Source organism: Pelophylax lessonae, assembly GCF_965119305.1.
Source record: "Pelophylax lessonae genome assembly, chromosome: 5".
In the NCBI taxonomy this organism is placed as follows: Eukaryota; Metazoa; Chordata; class Amphibia; order Anura; family Ranidae; genus Pelophylax; species Pelophylax lessonae.
The window spans coordinates 514,799,205-514,821,651 of record NC_138772.1 but is presented as its reverse complement, the minus strand read 5'-3'; the positions used below and the strand labels follow the sequence as shown (position 1 = coordinate 514,821,651).

General features: G+C 40.1%; 1 protein-coding gene across 1 annotated transcript in view; it reads left to right on the top strand.

Annotated features, from left to right (window-relative positions):
* COL14A1 (collagen type XIV alpha 1 chain) overlaps nt 1-20,447 on the top strand; it is a 278,477-nt gene extending 258,030 nt beyond the window's left edge. Inside the window, exons 44-49 of the mRNA XM_082259358.1 lie at nt 7,589-7,624; nt 10,377-10,443; nt 11,449-11,637; nt 12,818-12,895; nt 13,748-13,894; nt 19,787-20,447. Coding sequence (XP_082115484.1) covers nt 7,589-7,624; nt 10,377-10,443; nt 11,449-11,637; nt 12,818-12,895; nt 13,748-13,894; nt 19,787-20,052 — 783 coding nt within the window. The 3' untranslated portion in view covers nt 20,053-20,447. The remainder of the gene's footprint in view (nt 1-7,588; nt 7,625-10,376; nt 10,444-11,448; nt 11,638-12,817; nt 12,896-13,747; nt 13,895-19,786) is intronic.
* The last annotated feature ends 2,000 nt before the right edge of the window (nt 20,448-22,447 follow it).

Genomic DNA, 22,447 nt, shown 5'->3' with positions numbered 1-22,447 from the left:
AATGTTGCAGCTGCTGCTCACCAAGAAAAAAACTTAGAAAACATCTATAACCAAATTAACACAGCCCTTGCAGAAAAACATGATAAATCTACTCGGAATAAAGGGTTGACTGTCTATGATAACACCCAAGTGGGAGGGCGAAGCGCGTCAACGTATTTCTGGTACGGCACCTTGGATTCGTCACTTCCGGTTCACTTCCTGGCTGGCCGTGGAACGCACGCTGATAGCGGCGTTCCCGGAAGCATCTGCAGATTGTCTCGTGTTTTATTATACCACGTTTGTGAGTATATCTTTTTGGCTTATATAATTAAATCTTTTCAAACGGGCTTCACTATTCCTGGTCTCTTTTTGGTATTTATCCTCTGGAGCTATTCAGGACCACCATTTGTCAAGAATATCCATCTAGCCTTTCTCTTAAGGAGAAGATCTGGTGCATAATAACATCCACTTTTACACAGGCTTTCTTGCCCCTAGTTAGGGTCCATTCGTTTTGGTGAGTAGGGTTCCTGGATGGGTCACAGTCACCTGGAGCACAAATGTTTTATGTCTGCACTGGAGCACCTTGCACTTTACTGATTGATTACTTATTTGGACACTATAATGAAATATATTTTGCTGAACTTTTTGGACACTAATTTATTTTATATATATTTTCTGCGGCTTTATAACCACTGATCCATTTCACAGTGCTTGACACAACCTTATCTGTTAAATTTTACCAAAAAAAAAAATGGGTATTATATTGTATGTGTTTGCACTAAAAATCAAAAATTTGTTCTACAGGTCCTCTGCTTTCAGAAAATATATCATGTTCTGGGGGTTTTAGATCATTTTATATCCGTAATTAGCCACAGATTTTTACACGTATGCAAAAAAATGAAAAGAAATTGCTCTAGTGCTGAATCGGCAAATGGCACTTGTAGCAGGTTTACATGCTCTATTATTTTTTTTCAGCCAATGTGGAGTTTCCCTTCAAGTCCTTTATTGGATTTATATAGAAAAGTTATACAAGTTATTCTTAATTGCAATCAATTTTTATTAGGTTTTTCAGAAATGAACAACAGAGAAATAAAAAAAGAAGAAAACAAACAGTAGCAAAGATATACTCAACAGTTCAACATTTGGTCATTGGATAAGCTAATTTGTTGCCATTATATATAAATTATTCTTATTCGTTACCTTTTTACCTTTGTTAGAATCCATTTTTTTTAAATAATGGACACAGCTGTGGTATGGGCACAGAATCCCCTTTATATTAATTCAATCTAGCCCTTACAGGAAAAAAAAGCTAAATAAATAGAAGTGTGTTTTACCAGCTTTCCCAGGACTTATGCAAAGCCTGTAAAAATATGAAATACCTGGAGCAATGCAAGGGGGCAGGAAGTGGCCCCAGACTGGGAAGCTGGGGGGTTGTACAGGGAGCCCATACATTGGAGGGGGGGGGATCTGTACAATGTCCCACCACTCAGCTGTCAGAGCAACGCTCACAATCTTCCATTGTTTCAGCGGCACCTGGTGCAGCGCCTGTAATGGGTGCCTTGCAGGATAATTACACCACGATATTTTTTTTTCAAAGTGAAGTAACAAAATGTAGAATTCTATGGCATCCTGTATGTTGGTTATTGTTAGTTTGGGTGGGTTAGTTTCAGTAATAACAGCAAAGGATTAATTATTTGACAATGACTTTGACAAGCCATAAAATACGTCGCGTGCAAAGAGTGTTAGGAATTCATAGACTCTCTCTATAGGGAGCGACCTGTCATTTAAACTGCAAACATGTTAAGGATGCTAACAAGCAAATGCAGCACCTATTCCCTGCGCTCTGAGTTGTGCAATCCTCTTATCCAACCTGACTGTAGGCTTGTAGATGAGAACAGATGACAAGGCAACTTGATAATACTTCAGCCTTGCAGCCCCTCGCTGGACCAGGCTGGTCCGGAAAACACTATAAACGACAACAAACACAAGGGCGCACCGGCCTAGTGCATTATCTCTTAGACAGGTTTATTAAAATAATAGATTAAAAATACTCACAAATGAGTTTCTTGATAAAAAGCACATCAAATAGATATAAAATCCTCAGCAACAAGATCGGGTTTGAATCGTCCCCTGAAGCTGTGCAGGCTTACGCGTTTCGAGGCAGCGCCTCTTCAGAGCCCTTAAGAACTTGATGTTAAGGATGCTGTCTGGCTTTACAGTTATACAATCCCTTCTTAAATCTTAAACAATTAAAACATAAAATTTCCATTTTTCAAATAGCTAGGTCGCAAAATCTAAAAATAATAAAGATAAAAAGGGGGATATCTATCCCTGGAGAGACAACATAGCTCCCAACTGTCCCTGATTTCGAGGCACTGTGCCTGATTTTGAGCAAAGTCCCTCTGTCCCTCTTTCTTCCTTATTTGTCCCTCATTTTTGTCTGATCTTATATACCGTATTTTCCGGCGTATAAGACGACTGGGCGTATATGAAGACCCCCCTAATTTTCAAGTTAAAACATAGGTTTTGGGCTGTACTCGCCGTATAAGACTACCCCCCTTCTGAAGCAAGGCAACACCATTGAAAAACATCAGATTTCTCATAGATCTCCAAGGTACCCCAAGTACTGTAATACATGTAATCTCTCATAATATCTCCAAGGTGCCCTAAGTATAAGTGTTACCGGTAGATTTAATCTCAAGGCGCTGGCTGAGTGGGAATCCTGTACTGCTATACCGTATGTACCATAGCTTCGGCTACATACAGTATACCGCGCTGAGCCAATCACAGTGAGCGATTGCCAATCCGAGCAGGCTTTGCATTCAATAATAGGATACAATCGCTCTCCCTGATTGGCTCAGCGCGGTACACTTATGTAGCCGAAGCTACGGTACATCCGGTATACCGGTACAGGATTCCCGCACAGCCAGCGTCTTGAGATTACATCTAGTGGTAATACTTTATACTTAGGTTACCTTGGAGATATTATACTCGGCGTATAAGACGACCCCCCTTTTTTGGGGATTTTTTTGAGGTTCAAAAAGTAGTCTTATACGCCAGAAAATACAGTAGGTGTATATAAAATGCATTATAGATTTTCCAAAAATTGCTTGCCAGTGCTAAACCTTATATCCAATTTCCAAATTGCTGAATTGGTAAATTTTAAAAGCCATGATAATGTAACAGTAATGATTAAAAAAATAAAATAAAAAAAGGACTTGTGGGTTTAGCTAATCATTTTATTTTTTATATAAATCTTCTTTGAGGGGGTGTGGCAAGTGGTGTGTCCTATAGCTACATAATTTTGCTAATAGGCGTCCCTCGTTCCCATCTTATAAAGTTGGGAGGTATGAGACAATGGAAAGTCCAAAAAGGGACAGAGGGGAATTGGGACTATGCAATACCAAGTGAAGAAAAATGTAATGAAAAATAAAAATATATAATTTTTTAGGTGATATTCTAAAAAATAATTTTATTGATACAGAAAACAGTAAAATACCTTTGTTTGGTAGGTAGTAAAAAACCATGAAAGCTTACAGATAGACATAAATATACATATACGGGGAAACCCCTGATGTACATACAAATATAGATGTCGAAAGTAGTGGACACAGAAGCCCTGGGACACAGAAGCCCTAACGTTCCTAGGAATATTTGTATGAACGTTTGTACGAAAATTCTCCTCAGTACATTTGATGATGTGATAAATGTCATCTCCTAATATTTTACCTTCTTTGGTTCTTCTGTTCCCTCCTCATCAACATTCTAATGACATTTTTAAATAAAACCTTTCCATGTTCTTTATATACTTTATTTTAGGCCCATCACGAGGTCTCTGTGCATTTCTATGCATTGCAGTCAGATAATAGTTGGGGGGGAGGGGCTGGCAGACTGCTGTATATAACTGCCTGGAAACAGGTGGTTGTGGAAAAAATGTAGTAGGAATGGGCCCAATTTCCATCCATATATGGCCACGCCGGGTTCAACCGAAGTCATCTGCCGCTGATCAGTGTTTTCTGACAGTGGAGAGTCCCTCTGTCAGAATATAAGGTCCCGGTGGGGATGATTCCTCTACCCACCTTGTTTGTGTGGACAGAAGCCTCAGTTTTTCTTTTTGGGCTGAACGGAAAAAACAAATCATCTACAGCAGGGGTGTCAAACTCATTTTCATTGTGGGCCATATCTGTAAGCCTATATACATTTATCCAGGATTTTTTTCTTATAGAATAAGTGCAGGAAAGAGCCCAACCATGCCCCCCTCCGCCGTCCAACAAATCCCATTGAAGGGTGGGTGTGGGGAGGATCTTAAAGGGGCAATAAATATCAAGATTGCATTATGTGTGGAGTTCAGGGTTGCAATACACACAGAGTACAGAGTTCAGGGGGGCACTATGTACATGGTGCAGAGTTCTGGGTGTGCTACATACTGAGTACAGGGTTCAGGGTTGCACTATGTACAGAGTGTAGAGGTCAGAAGTGTACAGAGTGCAGGATTGAGGAGTTCGCTTCATACAGAATACAGGGTTTAGGGTTGTGTACAGTGTGCAGATTCAGCCCTCTATCACAATCTGTCCACATCTCACTTCCACCCCATCTGGGCTCTGACCTCTGGACCACTCTTCCCCATCCCCCACCTCTGCCCTCATCTCCCTCCACAGTCCGCACCCCCCAAAAAAAGCTTCCTTGCATCTCACCTGCCCATCCCAACTCTAGTACCTCATTTAATTTAATTCATGTTAGTTATTTAATTCCTATCTGGCTGGTTCACATCTACAGTATGTGGGGAGGTGTAGCGTGGTACGGCGGCAGTAAACAAACAGAGTCCAATTGCAGAGAAATTAATTTGTATTAATACAGAATTCCGTGATTCACAACAAACCTAGCGGGAAGGCACCCGACCGGGAACACTCACACCCTGTAACAACAATGTGATGCACAGCAGGTTTTAGATGTACCGACAGCATCTATCTTGAGGGGTAGAATGTGGCCTGGCCAGTCCGTACCCCAAATGGGGAGATCTCCAGAAGGATGGCTTTCTCTTCTTGTATGGAACCTCTCCCTGCCACTAATCACTGTCCCTATCAGATAGGTGACCTGTCCCTACACTACCCACATGTTAAATGAGTGCCAAGACTAGGAGCCAAATAGGCTCTGTCTAACCCAAGATGGCTGCTAGGGTCACATGAGGCAGCAGCATCCAGTCGGATAGCTTCCCCAGTGACCCTGGAAATCATAGGGGAACCATGTTGCTCTTGATTTCCTCTCCACCTGCAGCGCAGTTGTGTTTGAGCACCACCTGCAGTGGAGAAAGTGGACTGCACCTGCCTGCAAGTATATGCCACAAATAAGTGTCTTTGTAAAGGGAAATGCTTTGGGTTTCACTCATAATTTCCATGAATTATGCAATGCTACACATAGATGTTAGTTGGTTCTTGCTGTTTGCTGTGGGCTATGACACTTTCTGTGTGTCTTTGCACTACATACTGAGTAATACAAATGACCACATATTCTCCTGTAATTGTGGTTCCCAAGTTTACAGGTTGATCATCAAACCGGGCTGCTTTTTAAGGGCTTTTCACTCAAACACTTCATAGATTTGAATGCAGCATACCTGTACTGCTGAAACAGAGTCCCATTTAAAGTCTAAGCATTGTACTCAATTAGTTGTTAAATGCAGTCAACAACTGGGTGGGAGAATTCAGGCTTGGGATAGCTTAGGGAGATAGGGAAGGGGGCTTATGTACATTAAAATCGTAGTTATAAAACAAATTTAGGGCTATTGCTTACTTCTCTTTATCATTCTAAAAAAAAAAAATCAGAAGATTGATCCTTTTTAACCTGTATGGTTTACCCCGATTACCCTGTGTAGTACAAACCCTAGCTCCTTATGATATGATGAGATGACCTCAGATATTCCTGTGTACTTCACATAAAATACATATTTGCCATAACAGACTTGAGAAAAAACAGCTGCCCCACTTGTGTTATTTGTGGCAAATGGAAAACTCCATTGGTCCTTCCAATAACATCTTGTCAGTGTAATTTATTCTAATGCACACATTCCAGAAAATGATAACCGTGACGTGAAGCAACTGCTGGGGGAGCCATGATGTTTGGATATAAAATTGAGACAAAGACATATTTCATGATTGAGAAGACACATACCCCGGGTCCTGATTAATCATCGTTGGCAACACTGGTATTTTAGGAGAATCCTTTGAGGATGCCGTCACTGAGCATCATTATCAAGTCAAAACTAGTTTTACTTCATATTAAAAAACATATACAGGAATAACCTTGTTTTTAAGTCTTGTATTTTGTCTGGTATTGTTATTGTTACTTATATGGCACTAGGATAATAGGTAACACTGAAAAGTGACAACCTGCAGTGCAATTTTTTTATAATGCAAACACAGCAAATACAAGAATCAACACTTATGAACAAAAGAGCTTACAATGCAAAATAAACTGACGCGGAGGGGATTAAGGTTATACACCCTTCCCCCTTCCTGTTCCATATGTCCATCTTGGCCATGATCGCACTTTATGTTCATCAGCAAAATACCTTGGAAAAACTCAGTACATCTAAGTATGGCGGAACATGTGACCATCCCTTCTTCCACTCAGGATACAGTGCTTAGGCATGAGTGCCCAAACACTGCCATATGGGGGGAAAGAAACCCTGTGTAAGCTCCAACACTGACAGCGTGCACATTTGCAGAATTTCAAAAAGCATATCATTGCAGTACTAGCAGTATTACTACTAGTAGTAAAAAGTTCAAAGTAAAAAAAGTCAAACAGCTCATTAACTTATTGTTGCTGTATAACCGCCATTCTCAAGTAGGGTTCCTCCAGAGGTTGCTAGGGATTCCTTGAGCTTTGGATCAACCTCCCATCTGATGGTACCTCTATAGTTTCAGGTTCAATGCCACTTGGTAGAGCCAGCTAAGTGGTGTTGTCTCCATCAACGATCCTTTGAGCTGACTCTAAAGTTGGCATTCTATTTACGCACACCAAGGCTGTCCTACAAAATATAATAAGATCTGGGATAGGTGGGTCCAGGCCCCAGAGACGTGTGTCTAAATTGCCTAAGATATGTGTTCTATGTGTTTTGGATCCACTGCCGCTTGTCATCTGTTACTTTACCTTGGGACCCCTGTTATCACGGACTATCTATGGCCCTGTGCTGGAGACGGTCCCTGTTCATGGACATTTGGAGCTCGAATCTTCTGCCTACATGCTGCGGACATGTCGTTATGCCGTGCCCCACTGCTGCAGTTGCCGGTTTCATTTTGATGTATTCTAGAGATATGTTGTATTTTGTACAGTATTTTTCTATAAGCACTCACGTTCCTTGTACAGGTGTTCAATACTTTTTTTTAATAGAGACTACTGTTTAATTGAAAAAAAAGTTGGCATTCTGAACATCACTGTAATGGGTTTCCGAATGTTTTCCCAATGACCCCTGATGGACTAAACTCAGAAGGGGTTCGCTGAGATCTGAGAATTATTTCAAGCATTACTTTGGGATAAAAATAGTGAGAAAGATTGGTGTATAATGTCCGTGGTGATGATTCTGGTGATTATAATAATGTCTTTGGCCTTTCAGGGTCCTCCTGGTATAAAAGGAGAAAGAGGAGAAAGAGTAAGTATTTTATTGATACAATACCCAAGAGAAGCTTTACCTTACCTTGATGTGTTGTTAATAGTAAATGACTGTTCCTAGCCTATGTGGTATAGGACCCATAGCTTCTGGTTACCAATCATTACTGTCAAGATTTTGTTGTTTTCAATGAGTTGGAATAAATAGACCTAAAAAGGGTTGCCTCTATGTACACTGATCATTACAAACAATACATTGAAACAAGTTTTTTTTTAAAAAAACGACTCCATCATTTAAAAAAAAAAAAAAAATGTACCCTTGCATTGGGTGCTTACTTTATGCACTTAAGCCTAGGGCAGTGGTCCCCAAACTGTGGCCTGCGGGCCGGACTTGGCCCTTTGCTAACCTTTATTTGGCCCCTGGGGCACTATTCTTCTAAATGACACAAACAATGAGGCATAGTTCCTATCCCCTGATGCCAATAATAGGGCAGTAATCCTCCTACTGATTGCAACTATGAGGCACTATTTCACTAATACCAATGATTAGGTACAATTTATCCCACTAATACCAATGATGGGGTACAATTCAACCCACTGATACCCATGATGGGGGACTATTTCTCCCACTGTCTGATACCAATAATGGGGCACTATTCCTCCTATTGATAGAAATGATGGGGCAATATTCCTCCCCCACTGATGCCAATTATGAGACATTATCCTCCTCCTACTGACCAAAGGCACTATGTAATATTTTTACTCCCACCAAGCCTGAGGCATTGTTTATTCCTACTGGCTACAATCCAGCCCCCCTAAAGTCTGAGGGACAGTAAACTGGCCCTTTGTTTAGAAAATTTGGAGACCCCTGGTCTCTTCTTACCCTATTCCTAACTGCGGCAGGTCTCCACCATGCTGTGTGACCCATCCTCTTAGAGTCTTTTCTTCAGTGCTTTGGCCAGTGGTTGAACACTGACATCATCAAGTACAATGCAGGAGCAAGAGTTCTGCACTGTACATGAGGCCGGTGAGAGCCAATCCACAACTCAGAGCATCAATAAGGTAAATATTACTTCTTGTTCCTCTACTCCTAGACATGAATATTTACCCTTGCAATGTATGGGGACCCCACTGTAAGGTTGTTTTATTTTTATTTTTTTCACAAATCCCTGAGTTCAAACTTAACACATTAACACAGATAAAAAAGATTGTTTTGGTTAGCCTACTGTGTTCACATGTATGTCTAAAAAAACGAAATAGTTTATAGATCCCCTTTAAGTAATAAGCTGCCATAAGGACAGATGTAGGATAGAAGTATAGAGGGTACAGATGAGATGACTGCACTGGTCCTATGAGAGTCAGGGGGCCAGGCCACTGCTTCTACCCTTTATTTACCATCCATGTGTTCACATTATTTTCTATGTGGAACAAACTTGAATTCCCATTTCCTCCACATTTTTCCATTCTTTCTTCTGATATATGACCCAATAAAATGCTTATAAGCAAATTGGAAAAAGCTGTAGCTTGCTTGGTTTTATAAAAGAGCCACAAGGCTTTTAACAAACCTTCCTGGTTTAGATGTGACTATAGAATCTGTAGACACATCTAGAGGGGAGGTGTGAAGACCTATGAGCTTGGGCAACACTGCTCTGCTGGTGCACCCAACTTGTTTTTAGGGCTTCCAGATTGTCCTATTTGTATAGGAAGTTATACTGTGAATTGCATGTTAAATAATTTTAGAACAATGTAAAACAACTTCATACATACAGGATTTTACATTAATGAAAATTAGAAAGGACTTCAATATTGGAAGGTTGGAATATCACTGTAATTGATATAGTCTCCCCAAAGCTGATTAATCTTACACTGAATATTGTACAGAATTAGGGTGATGTTCCACTTTCATTATAGCAGGTGGAGTCTCCCTCCAATCCTTCACTCCAATGACCAACCTTAAGTCTCGTACACACTATAAGAAAATTGGATGAAAATATCTGTTAATTGGAACAATCGTTCGATTTTCTGTTCTTTAGTAGACTTCTTTTGAGAGTCGATGCAATGCCGACTGTTCAGTTAAAAAATTTCTGAAGCAACATGTTGGAAAATGTTCCTGTATCTTTCTAAAATTAGTACAGTATTCGTATTAAAAATCAAATCAGCAAGACTATGCTTGATAGGAAACAAAGTTCAAACCGGAAGAAGGTGCAAGGAAAATAAATTTTGTGAACATGAAAGTATTATCGTTTACAGGACAGAAATATCTGTGATCGTGACAATTGAATAGAAGTATGCAGCTACTGGTATATAGATTACTTCCGATTCCACGCTAGAATGTAGCTATGTACACGGGAAGTTGTACTTTATCCTATGAGAATTTTCCATATAATGGCATTCTCATTTTTATTATGGAACTAGCAAAAAAACAGACGATTGTTTGTCCGATTTTCTTGTAGTGTGTACTCCGCTTTATATGAATTTTATCAAGGAAGGACTGTAAAACACCGGACACAGTGTGAAAACAGCTGGAAAGTTTCCTAGGGACTCATTGTTGACTGATGATACTATATGAGATGTACAAGTAAGATATAAGGTACAACCCCACAGGCAGTGCAAGGGGTGCCTGCTTAATAGGCTGGAGATGAAACCCCCCTTAACACACAGTGATCAAGTTCTAGCAATTCTTTCTTCCATTATTTAATATGGTCCTTTCTACATTATTATTATTATTATACATTATTAGATATATATTATTATATATATCTACATCAAAGTGATTTTGTTCCCTTTAATTGCAGGGGGACACCCAGTCACAGAACATGGTGCGTGCAATCGCTCGCCAAGTGTGTGAACAAATCATACAGAGTAAGTATATCACACATATTCGCATCCTTTACTTATCAACAGGGAAGAATTAAAGCCTCATTCAGGTTTTTCTTGCTGGGGAGATTTTTTCCTAAGCGCTGGAAATTGACATTTTTAGGATTAGAACTTCTGACAAGGTTTTTGTGGTTGTCTTTAGCTTTCTGTCATGATGACAACCCCTATTACTTTTCCTGATATCAAAGGTGCAGGAAGTGATGTCCCTAATTGGGTCACATACAGAAATAAAACCCTGGCAGGTATTTGAACTCTTCCCTTCTCTATCCAAACCTGAAAAAAAAAACATTGGCAAGAAATAGTCTTGTACAAGGTGTTTGGCTGTAGGAGATCTACCAAGGCTATGCCTGCAGAACCTTGGGTGAAGTATGGTGAACCTATCACAACACATAGTCAGAACTTCAATTCCTAACTTCCAATACCACATTGGTGTACACAATTAGGTAGTGCCCTAACTTTGTCTATATTGCTGTGTTTTGTTTTGCTTTGTTTTTATAAACGGTTGGGTCAACAGAGACCAGGCCCCCCTGTGGATATCTAGGGATGTCTTTTTCTCCTATTCCTCTTGGGGTACTTACCCATGGCTCTTTGGTAGCACCACTGGAACACATGAAACTGTCACCTGCTCCGGAAGTTTTACTGAAATTCCTAAAACAGGGATACATCATGATATGTGGATCAAGCTTGTAGTTAACAGTGGCAACTTATTTTTTTTTTTTATGACTGTTTCTTTTTAAAGCAATGTTGGTTCTGCTGTATTTCATAGATCTCTAGCACTTAGCATTGGTTTAGGAAAAACTAATGAACCCATGTTGTTTTTATTTTGAAAGATTTCAGCTAAGGCACAGGTGCATGCTCAGTATGTGAAGAACAAAAAGCAATAGAATTGAGCTGCAAAGCTTGCTCACATCCTTGCAATCCATAGCTGACTTGCAAATACTTTTTTTTATCAAGTCTGATTGCTTTTGATGTCATTATTTTTTTTTCTAGGTCATATGGCCAGGTTTAATTCACTCCTGAACCAAGTACCAAGTCAGGCTATATCAGTCAGAAGTATCCCTGGGCCCCCGGGACAGCCAGGTTCACAGGGCCCACAAGGTCCACCTGGAGAACAAGGATCTTCTGGAAGACCAGGATTCCCTGGCAACCCTGGCTCACCAGGAACACCTGGAGAAAGAGGTAAGTGATGGTCTGACATTTTTTTGTAAAGTGGAGAGATAACTAAACTCCAGTGTTGAATAAATTACATTGCCTCATGTAAAAATGAAGTACCATTTATACTTTATAGTATCCTGAGACTCCTAGCGTGCCTATAGGCATTAGAAGGTTGTACATGATGGCACCATTTGACCTCATGCAGAGCCTTGTAGAGCCCCCCATAAACTTGCAAGGTCATCTCTGCTGACCAATATATTGTATTGTATTGTTAGAGCGGAGGAAGAAGAAACAGAGAGGTAGAAACTTATCTTGGGTTTTCTATACATGGCTGTTCAGTGTTACTACTGCAATCTCTCAGCTAGTGGGCATCTACCTGGTCTGTCCAAAAATGGCCTAAAGATACCCAATATAAATATACCCAATCATCTCTGTCTCAAAGTGACAAAGTCTGTTTAAGGCCTACCAACTAAACACCTTAGCTCGCCCTCATAACATTTTCCCACTGCTTCTTCTGTCACCATAAAATACTTTGTGCTTCTGGCTATCGGGGAGCATGTGATCTTCTTTTTTGATACAGCACTTGGTCTAGCAGCCAAAGGCTGGACATGAACATGTTACATGATGCACAAAGTGACATCACTGCTCTTTATAGACTCCAATAGGCAGGGAAATACTGTGAAAGCGACTATAAATCAGGGGGTGGGCAAGGTGACAGTGTCTCTTTAAATGGGTGACTGTCATGTTGCCTACTGGCTGCCGGCACCATTGCATGTGTAGACGCCAATATTCTCTCTTAGAAAATGGAAAACCCAAATTGTGAACAGTGTATGGAAAGATGTCTATAAATGCCAGTCCTGTTGGCCATTTTATTCAGAGTCGTCATCCTAAGCTGATGCCATTGTTTCTTTGATATAGGCTGTGGGCAAATATGTGCGTGGTGGGTAACGTATCACTTTTGACATATGACAACTAGAGAACTGTTGGCCAATGTCATGAAAAAGCAATAAACAGGGTCAGGTTGGTCCTATAAAGAACTACCACCCCTTTTGCTCTGCAAAGAAATAAATCTGACTCGATGCATGAATGACTCAATAATTGGAATGAATGAGCCAATATTTTAATAAATGAACCAATAATTGACTGAATTAACCAATAACAAATGAATGGTCAGTTGTTCAAATAACATCTTCTTATATAACAGGTTTACCTGGTGAAAAGGGAGAGAGAGGAAACTCTGGAGTAGGAACACAAGGACCCAGGGGTCCCCCGGGACCTCCAGGTAAGAAAACAATATGGAGCAAACTCCTTATACAGGGAGCATGAATACATTCAGGTGATGCCAAATTCTCATAAAGCCAGGGGCAAAATAATATACAGGTTCCATTTAACTGATCCTAGCAGAGGTTAAAAATCCCCTTTGTTTGCTTTAGACCTCTGAGCCTTCAAAAGATCAAACGATATATAAAGCTTATGATTAATTCATTTTTTTTGGAATGTCATGTTTAAAAAAGACTTTTGAAAAATACCTACATACATAAAAAACCACAATATAACGAAAAGAACTGAATAAAAATGGCACATCAAAAAGCCAGAAAAAAAAGTATTAGTAATAAAAATATATATATTTTATTTTAAAATGCAAAACGGTATAGCCAGTGATTTCACAATTACTGCAATGTAAGGTTTTCACATTTAACATTCTGTACTATATTTCCATCGTTGTATTATGTATATTAAATTACCCCCCTCTAATGGCAAGATGTACGTCATACAAAGCAATCAGCATTCTTGCTGGATGCCATTTCTAATAAAGTAATTGATGTGCCCTTTTTTGTAGTTGTAAATAAAGCGGTGAGAGGTTAGAACCCCTGTCGACCTTTTATTTTTGTGAACTTTATTCTCTCAATTTGTCCTGATCATCATTGTCACTTAATATGGGAGTTGAGGGTAAATTCAAAATTTTGAATTGCCCCCAAAAGAGGATTTTTTTTTCTGACAAGAGGAGCATTTCCTCCCCCATTTGAAAATACCCTGTCACTTCCTGTTGTGTCCACAGGACAGGAAGTGAAGGAAAATCTCCCCAATGAGATACATTGGCTTTAGATAAACTTTAACATGTTTTTATGTCCAGGATCCCCGGGTGAAGGTCGTACTGGAAGCCAAGGTCCAGTTGGGGTTCCTGGCCAGCGTGGCCTCCCAGGTCCACCAGGAAATTCTGGTTCTATGGGGCCTCCTGGTCCTCAAGGTTATTGTGATGCTGCCTCATGTGCTGGATATGGTAAGTGCTGGTCCTTTGTTATTAATATTGGTTGTTTCTTAGCTCCCTATGTAAGCACGGATTGACTGTGACAGTAGGCAGTAAGATTCCGTTTTCCCATATCTTGTTTACATTCAGTCATCACACTTTATTTCTCATGCTGACATTTTTGTCATATTTTCTCACATTCACTTCTCACACCCCTTTATATTTAGTTATTGTAAGTGCCTTTTTCATACCTATTTATGGCACACGCCCTTCATCTTGATTGACTGCTTCAAACCTCCTCTAGTGTAGCTTCTCTATCATTTGACCACTGTGATTGGATCTCGAAGCAGTCACATGATCAGGAGTCTGTCCTTCTGGCTCACAATCTTCAAGAGCTGTCAAGCACAGCTTGGTCAGTGTGCTGGGTGAGTTGGCACACAGCCTGAAGCCACCATTGGTGCATATGTGTGGCAGCTGGAAGTTAAAGCCTGTTTTTCCTACCGCCTCATATTTCCATTGAATGGTTGGCAAGAGGTTATTCATAAGTCCCTTGATTCTCTACAGCACCCTGTCTGCAAAAACCTTTTTTAATAAGGGCCTTCAGTTTATTTATTAAGGTCATATTTGGACTCCATGGGCATGGATATTTACAAGCTCTTGAGTCTTGCAACGCAAAATATCCGTCACTTTCCGGCACCCGGGGAGCCACAGTGATGCATACAGCCACTAATACAAGTGAATGGGGCTGTACAGGCCTGACTGCATGTAGATGCAATGGCTTCTGAATCACCTTTTACTGTACATGTGTACTTTTGCCTGCTGTACTTCCCTGGATGCCCCACTTTTTGAGTTTTTGACTATATACACTTATGTTAAATACTGATGCAAAAGCCATCGGCGTTGACAAGCAACCAGCCATGTACGGCTATTGGCTTTTACTGGCAACTCTACGCATCTCCTTGGCTCCTCAGGTGCAGGAATGTGCCGGACATTTTATGCTTTAAGACTCAGAAGCGTGTAAATGTCTGTGTGCACGAGACCCTAAAAAGTAGCTTTTTGCACATAAATGTCATACCAACCAAAGGGCCCTTGTGCAAGAACAATTTTTGGGCCCCCCATTTGTTGGGGAAATTTCTCCTCTTTGTTTTTCCCTGGTGATTATCGTCACCGGGAGTTAAAATGACGGAAAATCCAGATTTTTGAGTTGCTAGAACAGGAATAGAGAGGAAGAGCTTTCTTCCCTCATTTTGGAAAGATCTCCTCTCACATCCGAAGAGGAAAAGAAGTGGAGGAAAATCTTCTCAATTGGACATAGACAGCAATAAGACAGACAGGGCTTTTATCCCTTTAGGTCTCATGCACATGGCCACTGGGAACGGGGGCTGTATAATGTGAGCGTATTTCCCTGCCCAGAAGCTCCAGGTGCTGCCTACAGCCATACGTAGAAATTAGTGTCTGTATGCGGATATATGCTGGTACTTGCATAAACACACATGCATACATATGTGCAACCCTGAACGTAGACAGTCTGACTAGAGTTGCATTTCTGTACGCATACACATATTACTGCAAGAATTGTTGCATACTTGCGTACAATTGTGTACAGCCATTGCTTAATATATGGGTGGTAAAATATGGGTGCATTTTACATCTTATGGACTTAAGTGGCCATGTGCATGATGCCTTACTCAATTCAAGACTAAAACAAAATGCTTGGCTTTAGATCCACTTTAGGGTATCAAGAAGAATGCTTTCTGCTTCTCACCTGTAGTAAATTATAGGTTTGAACCTAATCAAAATTTTTGGCTTACATTTTGAAATTTACAGAGCAATTATGTTTAAAATGAAAATCCCCACATTCTCTATTGATATTCATCTGTGACTCATTAACACTATAGGACACTGCAAACGTGGTTTGCATGTCGGTGTGTTTGTGTGTGTTTTGTCTACATGGTTTGCAATGTTGGTGAATGTTTTGCTGTTTTTCCACATCAGTGAGATTCTTATTTTTTAAAATAGGGTTTGGAGCAGTGACATTTGCCTTTTTTTTTACAAAATGCTTTCAATGGTATATTTAACAGAACAAAAGAAAGCAAATAAGAGACAATCATTGTTAGTGTTTACTTTCAGGAAGAATTCCAGACATGGGAATTTTATACAAAGTTACATTGGACGAGGTGGGGCTGTGGCATCTTTCTTTCTACCTTGTTCAATCCGAGAATGCTTTGCATTGAAAGCTTTCTCTGAATGGCACCCATGCCAAGTGTCTGACCTCCTGTGTTCAGAATGCAGCAGGGCAGCCACTTAGCGTGGGACTGGCAAGCAAGTGGAGATCACAGGAGTAGTGGTGTCTACTTCAGTGATTTCCAGCTTCCAGGGGGATTGGCCAGGTATGGTTTATACATAGTAACATTGATCCAAGCTGGAGCAAAGTAGTTATATATAATATATATATATACATACCTGGAATTCTTCTTTGAAGGTTACTGAATTCCTTCCTGGATGTTTCTATATTGATTACCTCTTCTTACTAAGGAAACACACAGCAATAGGCTGAAAGAGAATAAGGGACATGATGCTCAAGTTTCCAACAACATCTGAGGATATCACTACCGGGGAAAACAATCTATTGCACTATACAAATAGTAGGCAGACACTGATAGTATAAAAGATGGGGCTGAAAATGAATATTTTAGGAAAAAAAATATTCGGGCTGACTTGGTTTGACAGGTGCAAATTCCAGGGTTGTCAACCTTTCTGATTTCATCAATTTTGTTGGTGACAGACTCTAGGGTCCAAGCTCACAAACCAATGTTGAATGTTTGGATTTGGGACAGTGACCCATTAGGTAGATGCAGCATGCCAACCCTGGAACTTGTAAAAATAAGTCACCAGTGGCAGCCCTAATATTTCTGTTTTCAATTGTTTTCATTAAGTTTTTCTTTCCAAAATTTAAAAGGAATACAAAATATAGCAACAACAGTAAGTTTCTAAGGTAACATACACAGCAGTATTGGTACACATAATGCAACAAGGAACAAAGGTATACTGCTCGACATTTCAATTAAAAGTCTAGGTAGTTCTTGTGGGCTGACTCACAGCTGTTCTATGATGTGAATGTCTCTGATTGGAAGGAAAACAGTGCCTTTCCAAGTAGGAAACGCAAAAGCCGTTATAACCTAGGGTATCATAAAAACCAATCAGCTATGAAAACTATATAACGACAATACTTCCATCTTATAACCAGTATTCTCCAAGGGCCAGGTCCAAACATCTGTTTGACCATGTATTTGGATCCAAGAACCCCTCTACCAATGCCAAGAGGGCCACATACTGTACATATTAAAAGAAATTGAGAAATAAAAGAGAAGAGATGTACTGAGGGAGTATAGAAGAAAGAATAGTAGGTCTTAGAGGAGAAAGCAAATAAAGAAAGTGGTTTCGCCTGGGGGGGTCAAGCTCTCTCGAGCCTGGGGGTCAATGCCACGTGTCCGGTACCTGCAAATAGGTTAGCCAGGGAGACCACGTCTTTTCAAAGCACGATTGCTTGTCCTGTAAGACACTTATAATCTTTTTGTTCAGCATGATCCAGGTGGCAGCCCCTAATATTTCAGCCCACTCAGACTTCCTTTAAAGCGACCATATTGGTCACTTGAGAAAATCCTAAATTATTAGATTTACCTCTCTAGAGTCCTGTGTCTCCTACCATTGCTCCTTTTCAATGCTTCATCCTGGATCACACTCTTGAACATTCAGCACTTCCAGGAGTGTGGGATGCCCATGTTCCCCACTGCCTGCTCTGGTTTTATCCCCTCATGCCTACTTCACTGCTGGACACAACAAGGATGTGGAGTTTGGAGGATAGAACCACAATGCATGGCCAGGGGTACAGGCACCCAACCCTCCCAGAATTGCTGAGGAGAGCGACTGAAGCTGCAGAGTTGCAATGGCACATTGGTGGCATACATGGGCTGCTGGAGAGGCGAGTATATTACCTTATCGCATCATTATTTGAAAACATCCTAAAGCATTAATATTCAAGGCCTACTCACCCTACTGTGGAGCATATTGTTTGCTCCATCACTACAGGTGCACCTAAACAGGACTTTTGATTTGAAAATTTGTAAAAGGCACTCCGATTGACATCTGGCATTGGCTGTAGCAAAGTCTTTTATTTGGTTGTTCGTTTGTGTGTGCTCAACTATATAATGTGTAACCTGAAGACACATTAATGTTGAATATTTATGAAAAGTGCTGCCTAGGTAACTGTGCAAAGGTTTTTTTCTCAAGATAAAATTTTCTGAATTTTATTTTGTGGTATACAGCAACATATCACGCCCAGTTACTTCTGCACCAGCTTTCATAAATGGATAGATTGTTATTCTAGCGTACAATTTCTGTAAGTTTTGTGTTTTTATTCTTCTGTTGGTGCCATGGTATTTTTGTACTGACTTTTGTGTTTTTTCTTTCTCGTCCATCATCCTTCTGATCGTCTCATCCCATTCACTTTCTGTTCATTTCCAATGAGAAGGCTTAATACCTTACAATGACTACGAACGTTGAAGAGCAAGACCAGTTTTGATACAATCTACTTTGCCTTATTGGCTCAAACCCACCAATGGAAAATAGGTTGACCAATACATTAAAGACTGTAAAGAGACTTTGCTATGTGACTTTAGTTGAGGATTTCCAATGAAAGGATCTTGTTTTCCGCTACTCCCATTATTCTGTATATTAAAACAGGCTGATCATTTTCACTTAGGAAGTGGAAAAACCCATTGCCACCCATTTCTGTTGACTAATGTCTTCTTCATATCCCCCCACCAACTGTCTGTTTAAAAGGCATCGCTATACCATAGTATACAATTGTAGCCACTTGACTTTTTCCAAGGGCTGGTCTCAAAAACCCTTTGACTTTCAGTTTGTTTCCATGGCTAAATCTCTTTGTGTTGAGAAAAATCAAGAAGGTCAAGTAGGTGTAACTTCAGGATTGCTCAGTGGTGCTTCTTAAGCAGTTGATTGGCAGGGGGTGAATGATGCAATAGCGAGGCATGGCAATGGGATTTTCTCCTTCTAAATAAAGTACATTTAGGGACAACTCCAAAATGTATATTGTTAAGCATTTATAACAATCACTACTTACATGTAGCATCTTTTCCTTTTTTGGTGCAGCTAGTCTTTGGTTCTCTTAATGTCCCCAGTGGCTGCTTTACTCTAAAAAGTACAACCAGTTTTCTTGGAAGGCATTTATTACTCATCACGATTCTAAAACCTGACACACCTCCAACTTGCTCAGTGCCTAAAATGTTCATAGCTGCAGATGGCGGAATCTGTGGTTGCTTTTATTGTAGTAAGTCAGTGATTTTGGCAGCCACATTAGCTCACAATCTCCTTTCCTAATTCAAAAACCATTACTGGCAAACCCAATTTCAAATTTTCACTTGGTGAGCAGTTAATGATGGGTATTTAATCAGCAGAAGCATAAATAGGTGATTACAAATTGTCAAAATGTAATTACCATAGCAATTTGGAGTTCCTTTTTAAAACAGAGAACATTATACAGTTTATTCTGGAAAGATATGGAAAGGCATATAAGTACCTAAGCCAATGACCATTTATTTGGGAAACCTGATTAACTTAACTTGGCAGGTTGGCGTAGAGCTGAGAGAAACCAAGACACTGTGACCCATCAGTCATTTTCCGATGTAAATGTCCTTGAATTTCATGTCCTGGTGACGGTTGTCTAGTCTTCGACTATGTTTTTGTTGACCTGTCTTATTTGTATTAATCGTTGAGTGTTGTAAATTAAAGTACATTATTTAAAAATATGTACATTATTTAGAAGTTGTTTTCATGTTTTAGTATTTTTTATATGCTCTGCCATGTATGTATTTAATCCTTTATACGTGGTGGTGGGGGGTGAAGGTGGATATGGGGGACAACCTGATCAAGGTTCTCCTGAAAGCTATGGCCCAGCAAGCCCTTACGATGATGATGATGACGAAGAACCAGATCCCTATGGACAATACCATAATGCCTACCCTGAGTCCTATGGACATGGTGGTTACATGCAACCAGAGTTCACCCAAGTACATGAGGAGGACGACTCTATGGAGGTGAGGTCACCTGGAATCAGTCGCATGTCCCGTAGCATTGGAAAAAGATCATCCAAGTCTCTGAAACAAGCTTAAGAGGGCTGAACAGACTCTTTAAAGTAGCTACACTTCCTTCCATTGTGGGACTGCCACCACGCATTGTATACAGTACATTGTACATAAGTAACTTTTTTATGTTTTTGGAAATTGTTTACATAAATTAGAGTCTCAAAGTAGATATAGATCTTCAAAAACATGTACTGTGTGGACAGAACAAATACTGATTTAATGCTGGGGGTTTGCATGAGCCCTGTAGAACTTCACAATTATTCCTAATAACAATTTGGTTGCATCTGTGATAGTTAATTAGATTTATCACTGACTGTAGACAAATTATGCCTCTAGTGGTAAAGAATGGTTGATCACACCTTCTGCCAAATGGTATTTTCTGTATCAGTTCTTTACCTTATAACTTTCATTTAAAATTAGATGAATAAAGACTAAAAAGAGAAACCCTACAGCGTCAAAAACTGAATCATATTTATAAGAAACACCACGTCTTACATAAAAAGTCCAATTACCTCTAGATAATTTTAATTGTGCTACCCTACAGTTCTTTCACCTTCACTGGGTATAAAATGGTTGTTAACTTGGCGCATGCACTGAACACTCCCTCATTTGGCTATGCAAGAGTTGCTGCTTTTCTTGGCTTCATAAGATTGCCTACGAAAGTCAGTGGAGTTGATTTACTAAAGGCAAAATCGACTGTGCACTTTGCAAAATGCAGTTGCACTCTGCAAAGTGCAGTTGCTCCAGAGCTTAGTTAATGAGATAAAGCATTACTTTGCAAAATGTACCCAATCACATGCAAGGAAAAATAAATAAATTTTTCAAGCATTTTTTGATTGCACCTGATTGAATGATGGTAGCCAGCAGAGCTTCTGATCGTTTACTAAACTCTGGAGCAACTCTACTTTGCAAAGTGTACAGTTTATTTGCCTTTAGTAAATCAACCCTGATGTGTCCAACTTCAAATTTTGAGATGCAGCAGTTGTACCAATCAGCTAGAGGAGGAGATCAACAGAAGGTCACAGGAATCGCCAATGCCAACCTCTTTCAAAGGTTGCTATGCTCTCGTACTTATGGTGGGATTCCAGTGCATGCTTGCAAGCTTTTGGAACTTTAGACCTGCATGCTTTCTTGGCTCATTAACTGTCTGTGGCATCAGTGAATATTAAAGGTTTGTACACGCTATAAGAAAACCGGGCGAACATTTTCGTCCAAAGAATTTTCGTACGATTTTCGTATAGTGTGTACAGAACTTTCTACAGACGATTCGGAATTTACGTACGAAAATTCTCCAAGAGACAAACTCCAAAATTTTTCTCGTACGGGAAAAAACAAACGATTTTCGTTTTAATGTGTACCATTTTCGTAGAAGAAAAATCAGAAAAGAAAGACTGTGTATGATCAGAAACAGTAAACAACAAAAAAAAGCCTTTGTTGTACGAGAATTTTCGTACGGAAATTCGTATGAAAATTCTTTAATCGGTTCTGATTTGCTGTGAAACAATGAGGAAAATCGCACAATCGTTTGCCCGATTTTCCTATAGTGTGTACCCCACTTTAGTCATGAGGGCTAGGGAGCTAGTGAAAGCTAAAAGAAGATAGCATTGTTTGTCTTTTCCTTTTGACAGGATCATTTAGATCTTGATTGCAAAGATAAGCATTCTTTGACAGCTAGACTACTCCCTTCATCCAAAATACAGTATATACGTTAAAGTGAGACTTTCTTTAACCTCCCTGGCAATATTCCTGTGTGTGGCTCGGGGTTAATTTTCAGTACCAAAAGCGGTAACCCCGAGCCACACTCAGGATTACCCCGCAATGTTACTCCCCTTCCCTGCGATGCCCCGCCGTCCTCCCCGGCATCCTCACACTCTCTCCCCGCTCTGTGCACGGCTGATTGCCGGCACTTGCCTTCCGGTTCCCTCCCTGCGAGCGTTGCGACTCATGGGGGGTGGAACCGGTGGCAAATTCAAAAGTTTAAATACACTAAATGACATGATACAAAGCTGTGATCCTAACGGATTACACTGTATCATGCCATTTCACCACAGGATTTCACCTGGTGACATTTCTAGTGTCCTGCCTGTGCTTTTCCAGTTCTTTGTGCCTGGAAAATTGAGAACGACCATGGCGTCCAAAAAGCGTTTTTTTTGCACAAAAAGGACAAACTGGAAAACAGCGACAATGAAGAACTTGAAGAACTGAGCGATAGCGATTCGTGGGAAAATTCGACATCAAGTACGGAAAGTGACGACAGCGACGATTTTGATGTCTCTTTCTGGCACATCGTTTGTGGAATTTGGGAATTATATCAAATGATTCTTCAGAATATCCAACGGAGCGATGTGCCAGAAAGAGACATCAGAATCGTCACGGTCGTCACTTTCCGTACCTAATGACGAATTTTCCCATGAATCGCTAT